General features: G+C 36.4%; 1 protein-coding gene and 1 long non-coding RNA gene across 3 annotated transcripts in view; one reads left to right on the forward strand and one right to left on the reverse strand.

Moving 5' to 3' along the window:
* LOC123659169 (dynein heavy chain, cytoplasmic) overlaps nucleotides 1–13,116 on the reverse strand; it is a 73,957-nt gene extending 60,841 nt beyond the window's left edge. For both annotated transcript variants that reach the window (XM_045594426.1, XM_045594425.1), the window contains exons 1-20: nucleotides 12,771–13,116; nucleotides 12,282–12,352; nucleotides 11,683–11,885; nucleotides 11,435–11,572; nucleotides 11,029–11,146; nucleotides 10,797–10,910; nucleotides 10,220–10,392; nucleotides 9,892–10,012; nucleotides 9,544–9,665; nucleotides 8,797–8,938; nucleotides 8,259–8,366; nucleotides 6,350–6,455; nucleotides 5,155–5,354; nucleotides 4,735–4,870; nucleotides 4,548–4,654; nucleotides 4,300–4,463; nucleotides 3,770–3,875; nucleotides 3,077–3,232; nucleotides 2,786–2,965; nucleotides 2,533–2,676 (exon numbers count right to left, since the gene is read on the reverse strand). In XM_045594426.1, the coding sequence (XP_045450382.1) occupies nucleotides 2,533–2,676; nucleotides 2,786–2,965; nucleotides 3,077–3,232; nucleotides 3,770–3,875; nucleotides 4,300–4,463; nucleotides 4,548–4,654; nucleotides 4,735–4,870; nucleotides 5,155–5,354; nucleotides 6,350–6,455; nucleotides 8,259–8,366; nucleotides 8,797–8,938; nucleotides 9,544–9,665; nucleotides 9,892–10,012; nucleotides 10,220–10,392; nucleotides 10,797–10,910; nucleotides 11,029–11,146; nucleotides 11,435–11,572; nucleotides 11,683–11,885; nucleotides 12,282–12,352; nucleotides 12,771–13,011 (2,850 nt within the window). In that variant the 5' untranslated portion in view covers nucleotides 13,012–13,116. The remainder of the gene's footprint in view (nucleotides 1–2,532; nucleotides 2,677–2,785; nucleotides 2,966–3,076; nucleotides 3,233–3,769; nucleotides 3,876–4,299; nucleotides 4,464–4,547; nucleotides 4,655–4,734; nucleotides 4,871–5,154; nucleotides 5,355–6,349; nucleotides 6,456–8,258; nucleotides 8,367–8,796; nucleotides 8,939–9,543; nucleotides 9,666–9,891; nucleotides 10,013–10,219; nucleotides 10,393–10,796; nucleotides 10,911–11,028; nucleotides 11,147–11,434; nucleotides 11,573–11,682; nucleotides 11,886–12,281; nucleotides 12,353–12,770) is intronic.
* On the forward strand, nucleotides 1,873–17,603 carry LOC123659171. The gene is made up of 3 exons (XR_006743990.1): nucleotides 1,873–1,999; nucleotides 3,979–3,991; nucleotides 17,593–17,603. It is a non-coding gene; the product is annotated as an uncharacterized LOC123659171 (long non-coding RNA).
* The last annotated feature ends 2,013 nt before the right edge of the window (nucleotides 17,604–19,616 follow it).

A 19,616-nucleotide genomic window follows, 5' to 3' on the forward strand; every position in this document is an offset into this window, starting at 1 on the left:
CATTTTTAATGTTATCCCATATAATATTAAAGTATACCACATAGCAACGGCATAAACGTTTGCTGTAGTTCACAGGAAAAATTTTTGAGACTTTAGGATGAGACTTAGGATTACCCAATGAGAGCTTCGTGGAGTACAATGTTATTATTCCTTTTTTTAGATGTTAGAGAGAGTGTGCCGCCGGCACAAGGTTTTTTGTTCATAGTAAATACAAATAGTGTGACAATAATATTAATAGGGTCGACTTTTTTTAGACACAGGCGGCCCCCTTATTTTGTTGTAAATTTTATTTTTGGCATCTTTTTTACCGACCATATCACATAAACGAAATATATAGGGGACTGTCCACTTTGTATGGGGGTTTCGGCCACGAGTGGACAGTCACTGAGAATAATAATTATATATTAAGTTAGTAGTACTAACAAGTATGAATTAGAAAAATGATAGTTTTGTATCCAGGTGTTTCATTTTTGTTTTTTTGTGGATAATTACAAGAAGGTTTCTGAAATAAAAAATCATTGTTTTGTTATTTTTGTTTTACTAATCGGATTCGTACGTTAACAGAATGTTATCTAAAAACTAGGCAGGTAGATTTATAAAATCTTGAAACCTTTTTCAGCCCAAAAACCAAATAATTTCATGACATGGGCAAAACAACCTACTGTCCGTCGACCAACCATGCAGTTGCAATAATATTTTTTTATGGCTTCTCTGCCTGACCTTTATTGTTTACATATAAAATAAATACAAAATATATTTTCCTACTTATGAATATGCCTACTGTGTATTTTACGTCGCAGTAGTGATGAATTCTCGGTTGACGGAAAACCTTACAGTAGGTTGCTATATCACTATGAAAGCAATATGGAAGTCAAATGAATGTATGAAGCAAAAGTCTGTAGTTTAGGGTTGCCATAATAAATAATATTTTCAATAAACAAATAAATCGATTAAATCGATAATCGAATTTAATATAATTAATTGCTTGCTTTTTATTTAGTCAATAACAATGTTTCTAAAATAGTTTATTTTTCACCAAAGTTAAATGTTTTTTTACTAAATACACTTTTATAGACTTTTTTTAGACTTTTTTCTTATTAATTCGATTTAACAATACTTTTAATCGATTTTAACAAATAATTGATTTAAAAATATTTTAAAATCGATTGTTCGTTAATAATAATTGTTTGTTTAAGACTGGCAACGTGTTGTAATCAAATCACCAACCGAAAATAAACTAGAAGTATATAATTAATGAATTAAAATACTTATTAAATAAACATTTCATCAGTTTATATTGATAAAACTGCAATTCACAAATAAACATGAATTTTTGGTATATTTGTTTTTTTGTATGTATTCTGTTCACGCTGGGCCAAAATGGACAGTCCCCTTTGTTGCCTTTTATGCTCGATGCTCGATTAATATTTTTTTTCGTAATTCTGTACCTCTACTAATTCTTAGCAAAAATATTCAATATATTATTAGGTTTTGAAATAATTTTAGCAATATGCTAGCGTTAAATATTTGAACATAAAATGAATTTTATATTCGTCTATGTCTTACTAATATTGTTCATTCATTTGCTTTTTGTGCCACTTTACTATATATTCCGTTTTTTTGGAATAGTCCTATTTGGTAAACAAACCCCTGTCATTCGTAATTCATTGATTTTTATGATTAGATTTGCTGCAACTCGCTCGAAATTTCGTGACCTTACCAAGAGATGGCTCCTTGAGCAGCAAAAGTCAGAATCAAATTGGCAAAAAGTGAAGCTATCAATACTTTGATATAGGCGGCTATAGCATTTCATCAGACAGTTGATACGAAACGCTCACTAAGCTGGATTTGTAGTAGCTATGACTTTATTATAAGAAGATAAAATGATGCAGCTTGACGGAATCATGGATGCTGCATCAGAATCCCCAGGTTTCAATATCCACGTCTCTGAAGAATCTTGCGATTCATGAGGAAGTATGGACAGTTATTAGAAAATAAAGTAAATAAATTTCTTATTGGCCTTTTATTTTGTATTTCAATATTTTACTTTACTCTTGTAATGAATAAATCAGTACGTATTTTTTTAATTATCTATTCTAGTCAAAGAGCAACTAATTTCTAACAGGTTATTTATATTTAAGAAATATAAATTTGTTTATATAAAGATGTTCGATTTTGTTTCGTAATTTTATACCTTTACTAATTATTAACAAAATTATTTAATATATTATTAGTTTTTGAAATAATTTCAGCAATATGGTATCATTAAATATTTCGATGTAAAATTAATTTTACTTTGTCTATGGCTTATTGATATTGTTCATTCATTTGCTCTTTGTGTCACTTCACTAAGCTACACTATACTCTAATTGTCTGTGGTCATAAGTACGCCATATTTGTTTACCAATTAGGACTCTTCTAAAAAAACGGACCGTATATTGCTTTGACAAATTCTTTTGGCTGTTTTAACTGTTTTTTCTAAATATTACACTAAATTTTCTGGAATGTTCATATATGTACAAAAGCATTTACCTGAGGTTCTCCACCAGGCTTATGGGTCTGTTCAGATGGGGAATATGTATCCATAGAGAGGTCGAGTTCATTGGTTTTGCCCAGCAGAGCCATGGTCCAAGCTTCAATACCTGCTTGTAAGCGTGCTGCGAGGCTCTTCTCGACCTAGATAATTAATATACTTTAATGTACAGTACGCAAAATCATTGGCTTTTGGATGCATAATAAACAAAAAAATTACGTTATTTTATTATTAATAACAAATTATTAATACCTCTTCATCAAGGCGTTGCACCCATAGATGTAAATTGCTGTATTGGCGCAAAGAAAGGTCGTCAATGGCGCGTTGTAATCGACTCAAAATATCCGCTAAACTTTGAGCAGAATATGGACAAGTCTCTAATGAACGAGCATCAACAGAAATCTGTTCCTCTACAGCGAGCAGATCTTCTACCTGTTTTGGGAATAAAAATTAAAAAAAAAACAAAATACGTATTCAGGAATCACATTTATATAATATTATTAAAAATGAGTAAATAATGTCTCATTTGAAATAAACTATTACCTTTTCTTGGAACAACAGCACGACTTCACTAAGCTTCTGCACGTATGGATCAAGTTTGTAGGACTCCCACACTAAGGCCATACCTTCGGACACTTGGAACAAGACATCGCGACGAAGTCCAGCAACTAGCGGAATGATGGACGCCTTATCGCGAATCTGAAAATATATAAATATTAAAGAAGACACTTGACTAGTAATAAAAGAAATTCATTTTATTTTAAATATCAAAAGCCAGCTTCCATTATATGTCATCAAGCTTTATTAGTCAAATTAAAAAAGTACTTGCACACACTGATTAAAAATATTTTTAATCAGTGTGTGCAACACACTACTTTACTTTTTCATACTTACACTTTACTTTTTCATTTTACTTTTTCATAGTTTGCCAATATTGAAGCAAAATGTGACTAAAAGCAAAGTGTTTACTATTTAAAAGCGATGTATTAATATCATGCGGCCTATAGATAATCTACCTTTGTATGGTTCCTATTATTTAGCTGCACAAATTAAATACACACGTGTTAGTGATAACTTTATAAAAATATAATATCAAGTGTATTTTGATATTCCTTCCAGTAATATTGAGAAGGCAATTTAAAGTGCCGATTATGGTCAGTGTATATTTTGTGGTGCTTATGTTGTGAGAAATTGCCATTTTGTTATTATTATCCGATTAATAAAGAAAGTAAATACCTTTTCGAGTGTACGCTCATAAGTTCGTACACTTTCGATGAGTGAAATAGCGAATGGATAGAGTTGGTTCGCTTGATGGGCTTTGTTCACGATGGCGAGCGGGACTCTGGAATTATTTCAAAATGATTACTAATATCATTATTCTAATAAACTAAATAATAGTAATGCAATAATTGTGTTTGCTTGCAAACTTCAATTACATCGACAAGTAATATAACGTAAGTACCTAGACGATAAAAATTAAGAAAAGCACTAGTCGTCGCTACGATTTTCGAGGGTTTCCCTCGATTTCTCTGGGATTCCATCATCAGATCCTGGTTCCCTATCATACCATACCACACTTGGAATTATAATTAACAAAAACAGTTATAAAGTAATGTTTACAGATTGATGTTTACACAAGTTTTAAAATTTTCATGATCACTATGGATGCTTTTACTTTTACTCCAGTCACGGTGACTGTGACGTCTGTAACGTCGCCGTGATGTCTTATTTAAATACAATTCATACTTCATTACAGCAAAGCTTACCTAAATCCTAGATTCTTGAGGTTGCGAACTTCTTTATAAAGAGTGATAATTTCGGGCAAAAAGTTGACCTTTAGTTTGAGTACAGTGCCAGTCTTACTGGAGCGAGCGCGGACTGATTCAATAGCGAAGATGCGACCTGACACCCCCAAGTTTCTTTGTTGGACCTACGTTAGGAATAAAATAAAGACTTCAGTTAATAAATAAGATCGTTAAAGAAACAATTATTAATAATTTTTCCAGCTTCTTACCTTACGTGCCCAGTCATCGAACACTTCTTGAGTATCCAGTTTCAGTCGGAAGCTATCACCATCGGCTTTCAGTTTTTGACCCTCGATATGGTTTTCCCAGCCTTTTCCTATAAATTAAAAGAATAATATTATTTTGAATTCCATATAAAAATATTATTAATTTTGTAATAATATTAGTGAATTTTACCTAGCACATCTTCAACGCGCTTCAAGTAAGCAGTGAGCTGGTGGTCGATTTGCTTCGCCCATATGATAGACCCCGCGACAGGAGGTAAGTCGCGAACTAGGGACAGACGACTGCATTTCGACTGCGGGTACTGGACCTATGGGTACAAAATTTAATAAGATATAAAGATTGTGTACCAAGATATAACTGATAATCTACTGTCAAATTAGGCTTTAAGAGCCATTTCACAATTTTACGCTCTGCAAGTTTAGGTAAATTTGGTTGACCGTTTACCCAGGGAGGAGTATCGTATTCTGTGAATAAGGTAAATTATATTTAGCCTTCTCTATATCTCACTAATGAGACAAGTGTAATCTCCTAGACGGAGAAAGAAGGGGGAGCAGGGGGACGTAAGTGTACGACCGTGTCACCGTCCGTCACCTTGAACTTCTCGTGCAGCGCTTCGATGTCATCCTTGACGCGCTGAATGAGCTGCGTCTGGTACTCGCGGATGGCGCCGCGGATGTGCGGCCGCACGAACAGCGCGTTGAACCGCGAGAAGATGCGGAACATCTCGTTCGCGTTCTTGGCCGTGCCCAGCTGGTCGCGCAGGTGCGCCGTGATGCGCGTCTCCACGCGGTCTGCGACGGGCGCGAGTTACGTGCAGTCGCTCTTATGTAGTGTTAAAGGCCTTCTACACGGTCGGGATCGACCGCCGACCATCGTGTCCTTGGTCGGGTTGATATAAAAATGGACAGTGTGGAAAACGGTTGACCCGACCAATATTTGGTTGATGTCAACGGCCTTGGTCGCGAGCACATCTCATCAAAGAACAACTGACAAGTTGAGTCAACCACCGACCGTGTAGAATGAATACAAAAATTGGTTGACCCGACCGAGGACACGACGGTCGGCGGTCGATCCCGACCGTGTAGAAGGCCTTTTAGTGTAACAGTGTTCCTTGTGTCAATAATACAATAACTGTTGACTAGATCGTTGGCGCAGTTTGTAGCGAACCTGCATTCTGCACCGATGTGGGTTCGATTTCCGCCTGAGTCAGGGTGTAATAGATACATTTATATATGTTTTATTTGTGTGTAAGTGTACAAAAAAAAATATTGGGAGGTATGTTGGTCGGCTGCCTTTAACGCAAACATTAAGCTCCTTACCTAAAGAACAGACGACTGTGTGTTAATGTTATAAATATTTACTAATTTATTTTAATTACACACATACGTAATATGTGTAACCAAATAAAGAAAATCAGTCAAATAGAAGCAGTACATTTAGATAAGTTGTAAAACTTTCTAAGTTACTGCTTTGATTTGACTGATTTTTTTTTTAAATATATAGCCTAAAAATAGGTAATATGTAGTGAATATGGTTTAGTTAAAAACCTCTCGCTTGTTGTCACATAGAATGTTTTAAGTTATAATATCTTAATAATCATAGTCTTTGGGGTCTTAATGTACTTATTATAAAATTTATGTTATTCTCTACAAATTGATGACCATTTATAATTTTTCCATTATTTAAGGATATGTTGTGTAATGACGATATTCAAATTGTTAGCTTAGAACAATTATTGACTGAATTTTTTTTTTATCATCAATATAACATGATCAAAATATCATACCGATTCTGTCCTCGTAGCGTCTCACGGCAGCCTCCCAAGCATCGCAGCCTTCACGAGATATGTCCAAGCAATCGACTTCTTTCACATTCTCGTACGCTAAGTTCACCTAAGATAAATTTGTTATTCGTTACATTCATTTTTTATATTTGGAATTAAGAGATGATCATTATAAAATTAAAAATTTAGTTAAAATAGTCCAGCTTATGGAGTTACAGTAGATATTTACTAGATTGTTCAATAAGTCCCGAGACTAACCTAGAAATGGGGCATATATTAAAAACTCTTTTGATTTTTAAAAAGTACTGGCTATCAATACAAGAATATGTGTCAAATTTTTAAAAATGGAACAATAAAATTATTGATTTTGAAACATTTAAGTGACGCTACGGTTGTAATTTTGATACAATGGAAAAAAACGAGTTTCACGTGTTGATAAAACATTGTTTTTTAATGGGAAAAAATACCGTTGAAGCACAGCAATGGCTTATAAAATGTTATGCAGGATCAGCTCCCTCTAAAGCAACCATTTGTCGGTGGTATGCCAACTTCAAACGCGGTCGCATGGACACCAATGATGGGGAACGCTCAGGTCGTCCAAATGAAGCAGTGACTCAACAAAATATTAACCAAGTCCTCAAAATCGTATTGGAAGATCGGAAGGTAAAAGTGCGAGAGATAGCCGAGATAGTGAAGATTTCAGCTGGTAGTGTTTTCACTATTTTACATAAAAATTTGGCCATGAAAAAGCTTTTTTCTAAGTGGGTGCCGCGTTTGCTTACAACTAATCAAAAGGAACAACGTATCAATGATTCAGAGCGATGTTTGGCGCTGATGAATCATAATAAAAAGGGATTTTTTTCGTCGGTATGTAACAATGGATGAAACCTGGATATACCATTTCACTCCGGAATCCAATCGGCAGGCAGCGGAGTGGAGAGCGGCTGGTGAAAGCCGCCCGAAGCGTCCAAAGACTCAGAAATCGGCCGGTAAGGTTATGACGTCTATATTTTGGGATGCGCATGGAATACTTTTCATCGACTGCCTTGAAAAGGGGCAAAATATAAATAGTGACTATTACATGTGCTTATTGGAGTGATTGAAGTACGAAATTGCGGATAAACGGCCTTACATGAACAAAAAGAAAGTGGTGTTTCACCAGGACAACGAGCCTTGTCACAAGTCCGTGAGAACGATGGCCAAAATTAACGAATTGGGCTTCGAATTGCTTCCTCATCCCCCTTATTCGCCAGACTTGGCCCCCAGCGATTACTGGCTGTTTGCAGACCTCAAAAAAATGCTTCAGGGTAAGAAATTTGACTCAAATAGTGAAGTTATCGCAGCAACGGAGGCTTATTTTGAAGCCAAAGACAAATCGTTCTACACACATGGGATAGAAAAGTTAGAAAAGCGTTGGAGGGACTGTATCGCTCTTGGAGGAGACGATGGTGATGAATAAAAATTAATTTTATAAAAAAGACCTTTTTTTAGTACTTAGTCTCGGGACTTATTGAACCACGTGTTAGTTTATCCTTTTAGTGTTGAATATTTTGCGTCGAATAGCCAATGAAAGTACAGAAACAAAATTTTTGATAAGTTTTAATGTTCACATTTACACATATAATTAGGATTGGTCCGTTGCCCTGTGTTAAAAAGTTTAAAAATATAAATTCTGAAATGACTCAAGTCCTGTTTGTAAGAAACGAATCATTTTTTAAATCGAAAGTAGGTTTTAATCGGTAGTAAAACTCTTTTTTGACCGACTTCAAAAAGGAGGAGGTTCGCATATCAGTTGTTTTTTTTTTTTAAATAATCTTTAGCTCGCTAGACCATCGACGATCAAGACGACCACGACTGCATACAGCATAGGATAGGATAGAGCAGCGGGCGTCATAAGGTAGGCTGCAGGTACCTCCGCGATGGCGTTGGCGTCGGCGGCGTCCATGGCCAGCGAGTGCGGCGCGGCGGGCTCGGCCGGCGCGCCCGGCTCCGCGCTGGCCGCCGCGCGCGGCCGCAGCACCTGCGCACGGTCGGCAAAGGTAAGGCGAGGTAATCTCCGGCGTTCAGGAGGAGACACCGAATCCAGCTTTAGTGTACTTCATAATGGTATAGTTGTCGGCTCAGATATTGAGAAGTGACCTTTAACTTTACTTCAATTTTACATTTTATTTTTCTCTTGTACTGAACGAAACTATTTTCTACTTGCGACGGCGCATGTGCTCCATGCGTCCCTGCAGCCGCTTGTGAGACGGAGATATGTGTGTGTGTGTGTGTGTGCGTATGTGTGCGTGCGTGTGCATGTGTGTGCGTGCGTGTGCATGTGTGTGCGTGCGTGTGCATGTGTGTGCGTGCGTGTGCATGTGTGTGCGTGCGTGTGCATGTGTGTTCGTGCGTGAGCATGTGTGTGCATGTGTGTGTGTGTGTGTGTGTGTGTGCGTGCGCGTGTGTACCCGCAGCATGACGGTGCGCAGCTGCTCGTGGTGTCGCCGGAAGCGGCGCATGTGCTCCATGCGCGCCTGCAGCCGCTTGTGAGACGGAGACACGCGCCACACCATCTTCAGGTGCTCGTCGCGCTTCTTCTTCACTATATCCCTGCAAATTATTTAAAATATTACTATACTTTTATTAATGCGATAGTTCTCTCTCGTAATAAAAAAAAAAAAAAAAAATTAAGACCTATAGTTACAGATGTCTTTATTAAATACCAGCAAACTAATGCTATTAAATGCTGCCAGCTAATGTTTATATTTACCAGTAAACTAATACCATCAACCTGCATGGGCATTCATATCCAGACTATAATAAATAAAGACGCCATTGAGCACCTTGATTGTAAGCGAAACTATCGAATACCCGGAATAAAAATGTAGCCATAAATATGATCAAATCTAACATAAAAATCATAAAGCCAAAAAAGTTTCAAAGAGTTTTTGATGGGAGGTGGAGTCTTATTACAAATTCTAATAATAACCTAAACTTAAATATTTGCCACTAAACTTTCAACAACACTATTAACATTTATAACAAACTATTCAAAAAGATTTATAAACATTATTCACACATCCCTATGCATATCTGAAATTTCGTATTGTAAATATACCTAATAACAATCAGTGGACCTCAAATATTGAAAAAAAAAAAAAAAAAAAAAAAAAAAAAAAAAAAAATGAAATGTGATGATGATATGGGTATCATACCTCAAAAGACCTTGAAGTTTCTCATACTCATCATCCCAACAAGAGAACACTTCAAAGCATTGTGTCATAACACGTTCGAAATCCTCAAATGGTATGTGCATCAGACGCCGAGTTCCTAGAACCTAGAAATATTTAAATGTCTATATAACTTACTTACAGACTATTTTCGAAATTTCAAAATAAAAACTTATTAGACATGATAATTAAGCTATTATTTTGTATGTAATATGTTGTGTTCTGAAACATTCAATGCCAAAAATGCAGGAGTGTCAGAATTAGACTAAGTAATGGGTAGAGAACATGAACTATAATTTTTATTTTTTTATCTATTATTCCGAATAACGTTACCTTTAAGAGCTGCTGTCCCAAGTCACGAGAAATAGCTTCGACTAGTCTTAGTCCTCGCTGGATTGGATATTTTGTAGATCGTATTTTACGAAGATGTGAGAAAATTTGCTGTACAGCCAGCCTGAAAAATGTTAGCAATTATTATTATCTGGAGGTCTAAAAATATTATGATTTATTATTGAAATACATTAATTTCAGTTGGTTGTTACTTATAACATTGGCATTACATTAGCTATGTACCTTAAAAATAGATGATAATATATATTTTCGTTAATTTATTTGATGGAAATTTGTTAATATACAAAAAAAAAAAAACCGAATATAATACCTAATTCTTTCCAGTTCAGTGGCGCTCAGCAAATCATTGATAGGAAAGTCTTTCATAAGGGGATTGTAGTCAGAAACAGTAGCAAGAGCTTGTTTGAGACCAGTATCGGTATCAAAGGACACAGTAGCATGGAATCTTTTTCCATATTTTAGAATATCCAGAGTTAGGGCAACCTGTTAAACAAAATTAAAATATAATTGTACAGAACTCATACCAAAATCGTTTCAGTTATAAGCTGTAGCATCAGAAGCATAGTGTGGTCCTATAAAGATGTGGGGAAAGTTGTAAGCACTAAGGCCCACTTTCCTTCCCAAGATCTAATAAAATCTTGTGTTCCATCAATATAACTGTTGTTGTCTTTGAAGGTAGTTACAATAGTCGCAGTTAAGTGGGGATTATTGAGAGACCTAAACACACTTTTAAATTTCTGTCCAAATTATTTGAGTGTAAATCAAAAATACTAGTCAAATTAGTTATATGTGATTGAGGTCATCGCGAGGTCCTTATAAATGAAGAACCACCCTTCGCCCTTTGCCTTCCTCTAAATACACCACTGTCTAGCATAATGTTTTCATACCTCTATGCTTTCTCTCTTTTCTTGGATGCGATGAAGAGCCCTTTCGAGGTTGAGCCAGAAGGAAATTTCTTGAAGAGCTGTACCATTAGATGGGTCACGGTCCAGCTTGGTAACCTAAAAATATAAAGTACACAAGTATTAATACTACATGTAATACCTTTAGTATTTGTATTACAGTATTTGATGTTTTACATAATTTTGATTAAATTTGGTTACATATAATAAACAAAACCTTCTGAATTTCTTTAATCCAGCGATTAACACCATTCTGCAGTTGGTTAAGGAATGTTGAATCTTCTACTTTATCACCAAAGTCAGCTACACGTGGCTTACGTCCTTCATCAGCAGCCCTGAATGATATTCAATTATAATTAAGTGCCTATTCTATCTGTAATATTTTTTAAATTATTATTTTGGAGATTTACATGTCAGATAGTACTTCTATTTTTCATGAATTCAATTACAATAACATTTAAAAAAAGTTCTTTCCAATAGGCTATTTATAATATATAAACAAACTAAAGGAATTTATATTACATTAGATTTGGTTTGAAAGAAATAAACATTGGTTACACTAAAATACTAAAAGCATATGGGAAATTGTGTTTGAACACAATTTAAATTTTGAGTTAACGAACCTTTTAATAGCAGCAGCAACTAGTGGGTGAACGGGCAGCGTGATCTCAGGTATATCAATGTTTTGTTGCAAATGAAGCAAGCCCATTTCTAGCTCTGCAATCTTCTTTTCAACTGATGGTGCCATTTTATCTCCATCTCTGTATACAATATGTATTTGAATGCAAAAGTATTTATATAAATATTAAATTTATTTTTGTTTTATTTTCAAAGTCTAATAATAATAACTATTAAATATGTTAATATTAACCTGTCAGCTCTTCCACTTTCTTTGACATAGCTCTTAAAGAATGGAGCCATGGTTTTGCTAATAAAAGCATGTAGGGTCTCATATGGAGAGCCATCAGATAAGTTAATGAGACGTAGCTGGCTGTGGATGGACTTGTCAGCTTCAATGACAATACCACGCTTAATGCAAACGAATGCAGCAACTCGGGGTGAAGTAAAGTGTACCTAGAATTAATTATTAAATTATTATACTGAACTGTATTGTACCTGTGTGTTTCTGTGGTGGTTAAAGACTTTTCTACTAGGTAGAGTAGAAGCTAAACTCGCACAATTCAGTAAATACTTACATATTACTATTTATTTAAGAGCAATCTACTGAGTGTAAGTATAAAATGGCATCTCATATATATATATATAATATACCATTTAAATATATATATATATATATTTAAATGGTAATTGAATATTGATAGTATTTAAATGAGATTTCACTAAGAACCTAATTCTGAAATTTAATACAATACTATAACTGTTGTTAATTAAGTCTTTTCTTTACTGCAATTACTTTTATGTCTATAGATATAGGTTAAATTCATTTTCTACTTTGATAAAGTAACATACCTCGTTGCTAATTTGATATGAGACAGCCTCTTTCTCTTCTTCTCCTTCAGTAGGCTGTTCACTATCATCTTCTGTACGAAAAAAATAGTACTTTTTACAACTCAGAATAAACTATTATTATTTTACTACTTGATTGGATACTGTATGTTATTCTTAAATTTATTTATTATTTGAATATATTTAGATAATTAACCTGATCCCATTCTCTTACATTTATTATGCAAGCTGTAGTCTGTCTAGGATAAATGAAGAAAGTTAAGTGAAAAAAAATATAAGAATTGTTTAAAATATTTGAAAAACGCTACTTTCTAAATGTTGAATGAGTAAGTGTATGGTATCTTTTTACTTTGATTTAAAGTGAGGATGTAAATATTTTTAGAATATGATATATTAGTAGGTAGACAATTGTGGGTAAAGTATAATTTGCATATTGCGTCAGTGCAGTAAAATCTAAGCCAAATACGATCGATAGAGTTGAATAGTGCATACCTTTTAATGAAAATCGTTGGACATACAGTGAAGAGACTTGCGGATCAGAAATGAATTTTCTAATGCATTCCTGATTCACTTTATCATCGAGTGCAGCGGTTAACGCCGGAGGAACGATGTCATCCTCCGGTAAAAGTACCGTTGCTGCACGACGCAAGTAATTTGCGAAGTCTTGAAATTCGACAACAACAATATTTTGTGCCTCTGCGGCATTCTCGCTCCCATCTAGGGAGTCTCCCATGATGTTTTGGGATAGTTAGAAATTTCTAGCTAGAATTACAATTATTTCTGCGGCTAATAAGAAAGTAATAAGAATCTTCAGCCGCGACGCTTTTGACAAATGGAATGAGAAATTGAAGGAAGGGCTCACACTCACAGCTGATGACGCATTCTTTAATGTTGCTATTAGAGAAAACAAATATCGTTAAGCGTATTTGCACTATCAATATTAATTTTGTAAAGATTATCCGTTTTACCAGATCATTCTTTAAATAATAATTAATATAACGTAGTTGCAAAGCTTTTTTTTAACGTGGGGAAAATCCTTCATGGACACCCTCCGGCAAAGAGGGGCACCGAAGGGGAGTCAGACTCTTACTGAATAAAAACCATCCACGAGCCCACCTACCTCGTCCCCAGCGCGGGGGAAGGAAAAACCAACCCCCGCGTCTCCGCGCCCTCACGGCGCCTGCACTCACAGGTCCACTCTGGGCAGTTCCAAAGCTTACTTTATTATATTATAATACTGACTGACTGACAATAATCTACCTCTCTCTCTACCTCTCGATCTACTATCTTTATTATGGCCAGTTTTTTGTTTCTTTGTAATTTGATTTTTCTTATAATTTTTTGAATTCTTTTAATATGTACTTATTTTGTTTTTGTAATGGTTGTTATATTTTTAATTCATTCTGTTAATTCATTTTGTTAATGTAATTCATTCTGTTAGTTCATTTAATTACGATTAGTAAGCATTTCTGTGTTTTTAATTATCTTCAAAATATTGTTAATACGACAATAGAATTGTGGTGGTATAGGACGTGCACGACAATGTACGGGTGGTCCTTCGGTTTCGATGTAGTGCTGGACGTTGATCTTGCTGTCATTTATGTTCGTTGCAGTCAGTCTTGTTATGCCGGGGAATTCTGAGAGGATATCGTGGTAAATATTATTGCTGTCTATGCTTCGTACTGTAGGTATAGTTGTGGCTCGAACGGGTGCTTTGACTGTTAAGTTAGTAACGTTATCGATAAGTTTCTTGTTTTTTAGATCGACGATGAGTTGATGATGCTTTAGAAAATCGGCTCCTAGAATCGGCTTTGACACGTCAGCGACTATGAACTTCCACTTGTATGGACGGTGAAGGCTGAGGTCTAGTTCGAGTGTTTTTTCACCGTATGTCGATATAGTGGTGTTGTTAGCGGCGTAGAGTTTGAATGGCAGCGGTGTAGTGAAGTGAGTTTTTTTCCTAGGTAGAACGGATATGTTAGCTCCCGTGTCTACCAAGAAAGATATTCCGGTTTTCTTGTCTGTGACAAATAGGCGGTAGGAGTATTCTTGAGCGCCGGATTCCGCTTCTGCCAGCGTTCTCTCTGGTTTTCCGCTTGCTTCTTTAGACGCGAAGGAACACGGTGACCTGCAGTTTCTTGCCTGAGACCCGTAACGTAGGTGGTAATAGCACACTGACGATAGTGTGTTGTCTCTCGATCGTAATTTATATTGAGGGTTGTATGAGCGGCTTCGAATTAAAAAAAAAAAAAAAAAAAACTAGAAGAAGTGTGATTCGGCTAATTCTGGGGTCGGCAACCTGTGACTCGCGAGCCACATGCGGTTCTTTGAGTATGAAGCTGTGGATCTTTAGTTCCATACGCAATTATTATTGATTTTATCAAAACAAAAAAAACAAGATTTTTTTTTTAAATAAACCACGAAATTCTGAAGGTTCACTGCATAATACACCAAAAAGCTTTGTGTCCAAACATTTTCGGCCGAAATAGTTGAGGTTATGAATTTTGTTATCAAAATTGTTAATAGCATCTTGTCAAAAGCACTCTACCATCGCATTTAAAGAATTGATAAACGAAATGGAGACTCAGTGTTCAGACCTCCTTCTTCATAATAAAGTGCGATAGCTTTCCAAAGGTATTGTAGTGATTATCTTCGGATCGACATATTAGTGCGAGCAAGCGTTCTCTTACATGATTATAATTAAAAGTCGGAAGCCGGAAGAAAACGTTGTGGTCTGAAAGAAGATGTAGTGACAAAAATAGAGAAAGATATGCTCAGATGGTTTGGTCATGTCGAGAGAATGAGTGAAGAACAATTGACGAAAAAAGTGTATAAGGCGAGTGTGGATGGAAGGGTTGGAAGGGGTAGATCTAGGCGGACGTTCCGAGACCAAATAAGGGACGTCTTGAAAAAAGGCCAGGTCAAGAGTACCCTAAACCGAAGAGCATGTATGAAGGGAATAATGAAAGTAGACGACGAGAAAGAAGTATGTAAAGATCGTAGCAAGTGGAAAGAAGTGGTCTCTGCCTCCACCTACGGGAAAGAGGCGTGATTATATGTTATGTTATGTTATGATTCAAAAGGTGTAACGGAACGTTACATGACTTCATGTTTATTTTTAATAAAAATATCACATTATTGATTTACATCCATATATTAAAAAAAAATATATAATTTTTGTTTTGTCAATATTATTTTAAAGAGTATAAAAAAAAAATAAAATCAAATAGGTATTTAATGAACTAATTTACAAGGAAAAGTTAAAGCGAACGTTCGATTTGTTTTCGATATAGATAATTTGATAACGGGTTCTCTCGAGCGTTGCCGAGGCGGCATGCCATCGGGCATGTCATTCGGCGTTAGACTGCGAGGTAGTTGTTAATACGTAATGAACTTTGAACTACGAGAATATTGATTTGCCTATTTCTTTTGTAAAACGCGTTAATAAGATTAATCTGGATCCTGATTCAATATTAATATAATCAGCATAATAATCAATTGGAAATACACTGGAGAAATCCCCGTCTTAGGAGACCCTGCTCCGCATCGCGAAGACCCTGCTCCGCATCGCGAAGACCCTACTCCGCATTGTCTCCACTCTCCACCCGCTTGCCACGCGAAGACCCTGCTCCGCATTGTCTCCACCCGCTTGTCACGCGAAGACCCTCGCCTTGTTCCACGGTTGCCAGGGGAGTAGTCCATCAATCCCTTGAGTGGCAGTATCATTTTATTTAAGGCCATTATACCACGTCCCTTACAAATTTGTGTCTCATTGCGACACTGGCGCCCTACGTGGTTTAAATTGATTCTGTTACTTTTGGAGGTGGTAGCGGATTGTTCGTGTCTTGTTTGTGTTTCGTTTGTCTATTGTGATCAACTGTGTTGAAATCTGGGCAAGTTGTGGGTTTTTATTCTAAAAATTGTGTCATTGTGTATGTTTTGTCTTATTATCTATGTGAACTACTGTATGTTTTTGTTTTCTTGTGAACTGATATAATGTTAGATATAAAATATTACTCAGCATAAAAGAGAACTACTTTGTACTTTGTACGTTTTATTATTATTATTTTTTTTTTATTTTTTTTTTATTTTTACATTTCCTATATTTACTAAGGCAATATTTAGAAGTACAGTCAGGAAAATAATTTAATAGTTTTAATTTCTTTGTTACGATGTTTAGTTTTATTATTTAAAGAGTTTTACACATTTTAGCAGGACGAATGAATAGTAATTATTAGTTTTGTTAAACATTCGTGTGATACTTAAAATTTACCGTAAGATAGGCAGTAGAAAAGTTGCTTCAGTATGTCGTTTCCAATTAAGTACCTTTCCTTGCAAAAACCTGAATTAGAATATGAAGTGGCTATCAGAGGCGAAACACCGGGCAGTACTGTTGTTGAACTCAGGAAACAGATCACTAAACTAGTACAACTGTTTCCAGCTGAGGACATAGCTTCTTCCCATCTTGAGCCAGTAGATGACCTTCTGTCCGTGTCAGAATTATTAAATAAAGTTAATAATACGCTTGAGTCAGGCGCATGTGACAAAGGAACACTAACACGCACGGAAAATATTTTACATCACATCTATCATAGGTTGAATAGAATAGACCCAAGCGACGCAAAAGAAACGTATGTGGCCTGCAGTAGTTTGTATCGAGATTGCTATGAATCGTACCTTAAAATCCTAAACAAATCAATAGATCCACTTAAAGTAGAAACTTTAAACTCAGCGACTGCGATTTCTAGTAGTCAAGCACCAATTAACGTTTCAGTCACTTGTGACAAAAGTATTACCGCTGAATTGGGTAAATTAAAATTCGATGGCAAGTCGTGCGTTCGGTCTTTTATCCAACGTGTGAGAGAGTTTAGCGAAGCTCGAAGCATTCCTGACACAAAATTAATTTCATTCGCTACGGAAATTTTTACAGATGACGCTTTACATTGGTTTCGAAGTATAAGGGACCAGTTATCATCGTGGGATGATCTTGTTATCCTTTTGAAACAGGATTTCGATAAGCCTGATTATGATTATCGCCTATTATCCGAGATCCGCGCTAGAACTCAGGGTAAGACGGAAAATATAACAATTTACTTATCAATTCTGTCAGGAATGTTTTCAAGGCTTTCAAAACCGTTGTCGAGGGAAGATATGCTAGAGATCGTTTTGCACAATATACGCCCTTGTTACGCAAGCACTCTAGCTTCCGCAACTGACATTCGGGATATTGATCAGGTGAGAATTTCGTGCAGGAATTATGAAACCGTGCAGTCTCGTCTTGCCCACTTTCGAGAACCGTTAGCATCAACTTCAGATACATTGGCACCAGAATTTGCTTATAAACATCCAAAACCTGAATCTACTTATGACTATAAAACTAACACTAGTATTAAACAAAATATTAACACTAATGATAAATATTTACATAGTATTGCAAAAAGTACATCTCAAATCGACAAAAGAATGCCATACTGCCCTAGGTGTCGTAATAATACACATAACTTGAGACAGTGCACTAACACTGAAATCATGTGTTTTAAATGTGGCCACAAGGGCGTCAAGAAGCCGGATTGCCCTAATTGCTCTAATACTCAGAATACAAAAAACTAACCAGGCAGAATTGTGGCAATTCTACACTGAAGAATAATACTATCCGAACTAGTAAACAAGAGTGGAATAACTGGGTTAAGTCTGTTCGTTTATTTTTCAGTGGATACAAGGTTGCTACAATTCTGCACCCTAAGCCTACTAATGACACTAGACCTTATGTCAATATTAAAATTAATAACATGACAGCTTCAGGCCTTCTAGACTCGGGATCAGCCGTTACCATTCTAGGCAACAATGCTCATACCGCTTTGGTTAGTCGTGGTTTGGAGTTGAGTACCGAAGACATGGTAACCATCGTGGCAGCTGGTGGACAAAACCTGCGTAGCATAGGCTACATAAATTTGCCTGTCCATTTTGATAACCAGTTCCACATTATTAAGACCTATGTAGTTCCAAAAGTCCAATCATCGCTGATTTTAGGGATTGACTTCTGGCGCGCCTTCAAAATTTGTCCTAGATATTTGGGCTCCCTCAATTTGACTAACGCCCCTCTAGCTGATTTAAATACGGTTAGCCCAACTGTCATACAGTCATATGACAATTTAGATGACTCTCAGAGGGCTATTGCTGATAATATCATACAGAAATTCAAAGAAATATCATTTGAACGTGTAGGATTGGGTCGTACGCACTTAATAACTCACCGCATCGACACTGGCAACTCACCTCCTGTAAGGCAACGCTATTATAGGCTTTCGCCTGTTAAGCAAAAAATTTTAACTGAACAAGTATATGAGATGCTAGAGCTTGATGTGGTGGAACCTTGTGAAAGTGCATGGCAATCCCCAGTCCTATTAGTTACAAAGAAGAACGGCCAGCCCCGTTTTTGCCTGGACAGCAGAAAACTTAACTCTGTCACAAAACGGGATGCATATAACTTGCCTTACATATCCGAAATTTTGGATAATTTGCGTGACGCTAGGTACTTGAGTAGTATAGATTTGTCGAAGGCATTTTGGCAAATACCAATAGCTCCTAAGGATAAGGATAAGACGGCATTTTATGTTCCGGGTCGAGGTACGCTACGTTTTAAGACCACTCCGTTCGGATTAACTAACGCGCCGTCCACGCAGCAACGATTAGTGGATCGACTATTTGGCAACATGGACCACAAGGCCTTTGCGTATCTGGATGACATAATACTAATAAGTGGTACATTTGAAGAACACGTATCTCTCCTTCAACGTGTCTTTGAGAAGCTACGTCAAGCTAACCTGACAATCAATCTGGAGAAATGTGAGTTCTTTCGAAGTCAACTTAAATATCTAGGTTATGTGGTTGATGCGAATGGTTTACGCACTGATCCTGACAAAGTGGCGGCTATATTAAATTATCCAACTCCTACGTCCCGCAAGGAGCTTAAACGTTTTTTTGGCATGGCATCTTGGTACCGTAGGTTTGTCCCAAACTTTAGTACGATCACTGGACCGCTTAATAAGCTGACTTCTAATAAAAAGTCTGCAGCTCCCTTCCTGTGGACTGAAGAAGCTGACGTAGCATTTAAAAAACTCAAAGAATGCTTGGTCTCGGCACCTATTCTCTCCTGTCCCAATTATGACCTCCCATTCGAAGTGCATACCGATGCTAGTAACTATGGGGTTGGTGCAATGCTCACTCAAACCATTAATGGAAAGGAGCACCCCATAGCTTACATGAGCAGGTCTTTGACTGGGCCAGAAAAGAATTATAGCATTACTGAACGTGAGACTTTGGCTGTTCTCGTAGCCC

Source organism: Melitaea cinxia, chromosome 13, assembly GCF_905220565.1.
Source record: "Melitaea cinxia chromosome 13, ilMelCinx1.1, whole genome shotgun sequence".
Taxonomy (NCBI): domain Eukaryota; kingdom Metazoa; phylum Arthropoda; class Insecta; order Lepidoptera; family Nymphalidae; genus Melitaea; species Melitaea cinxia.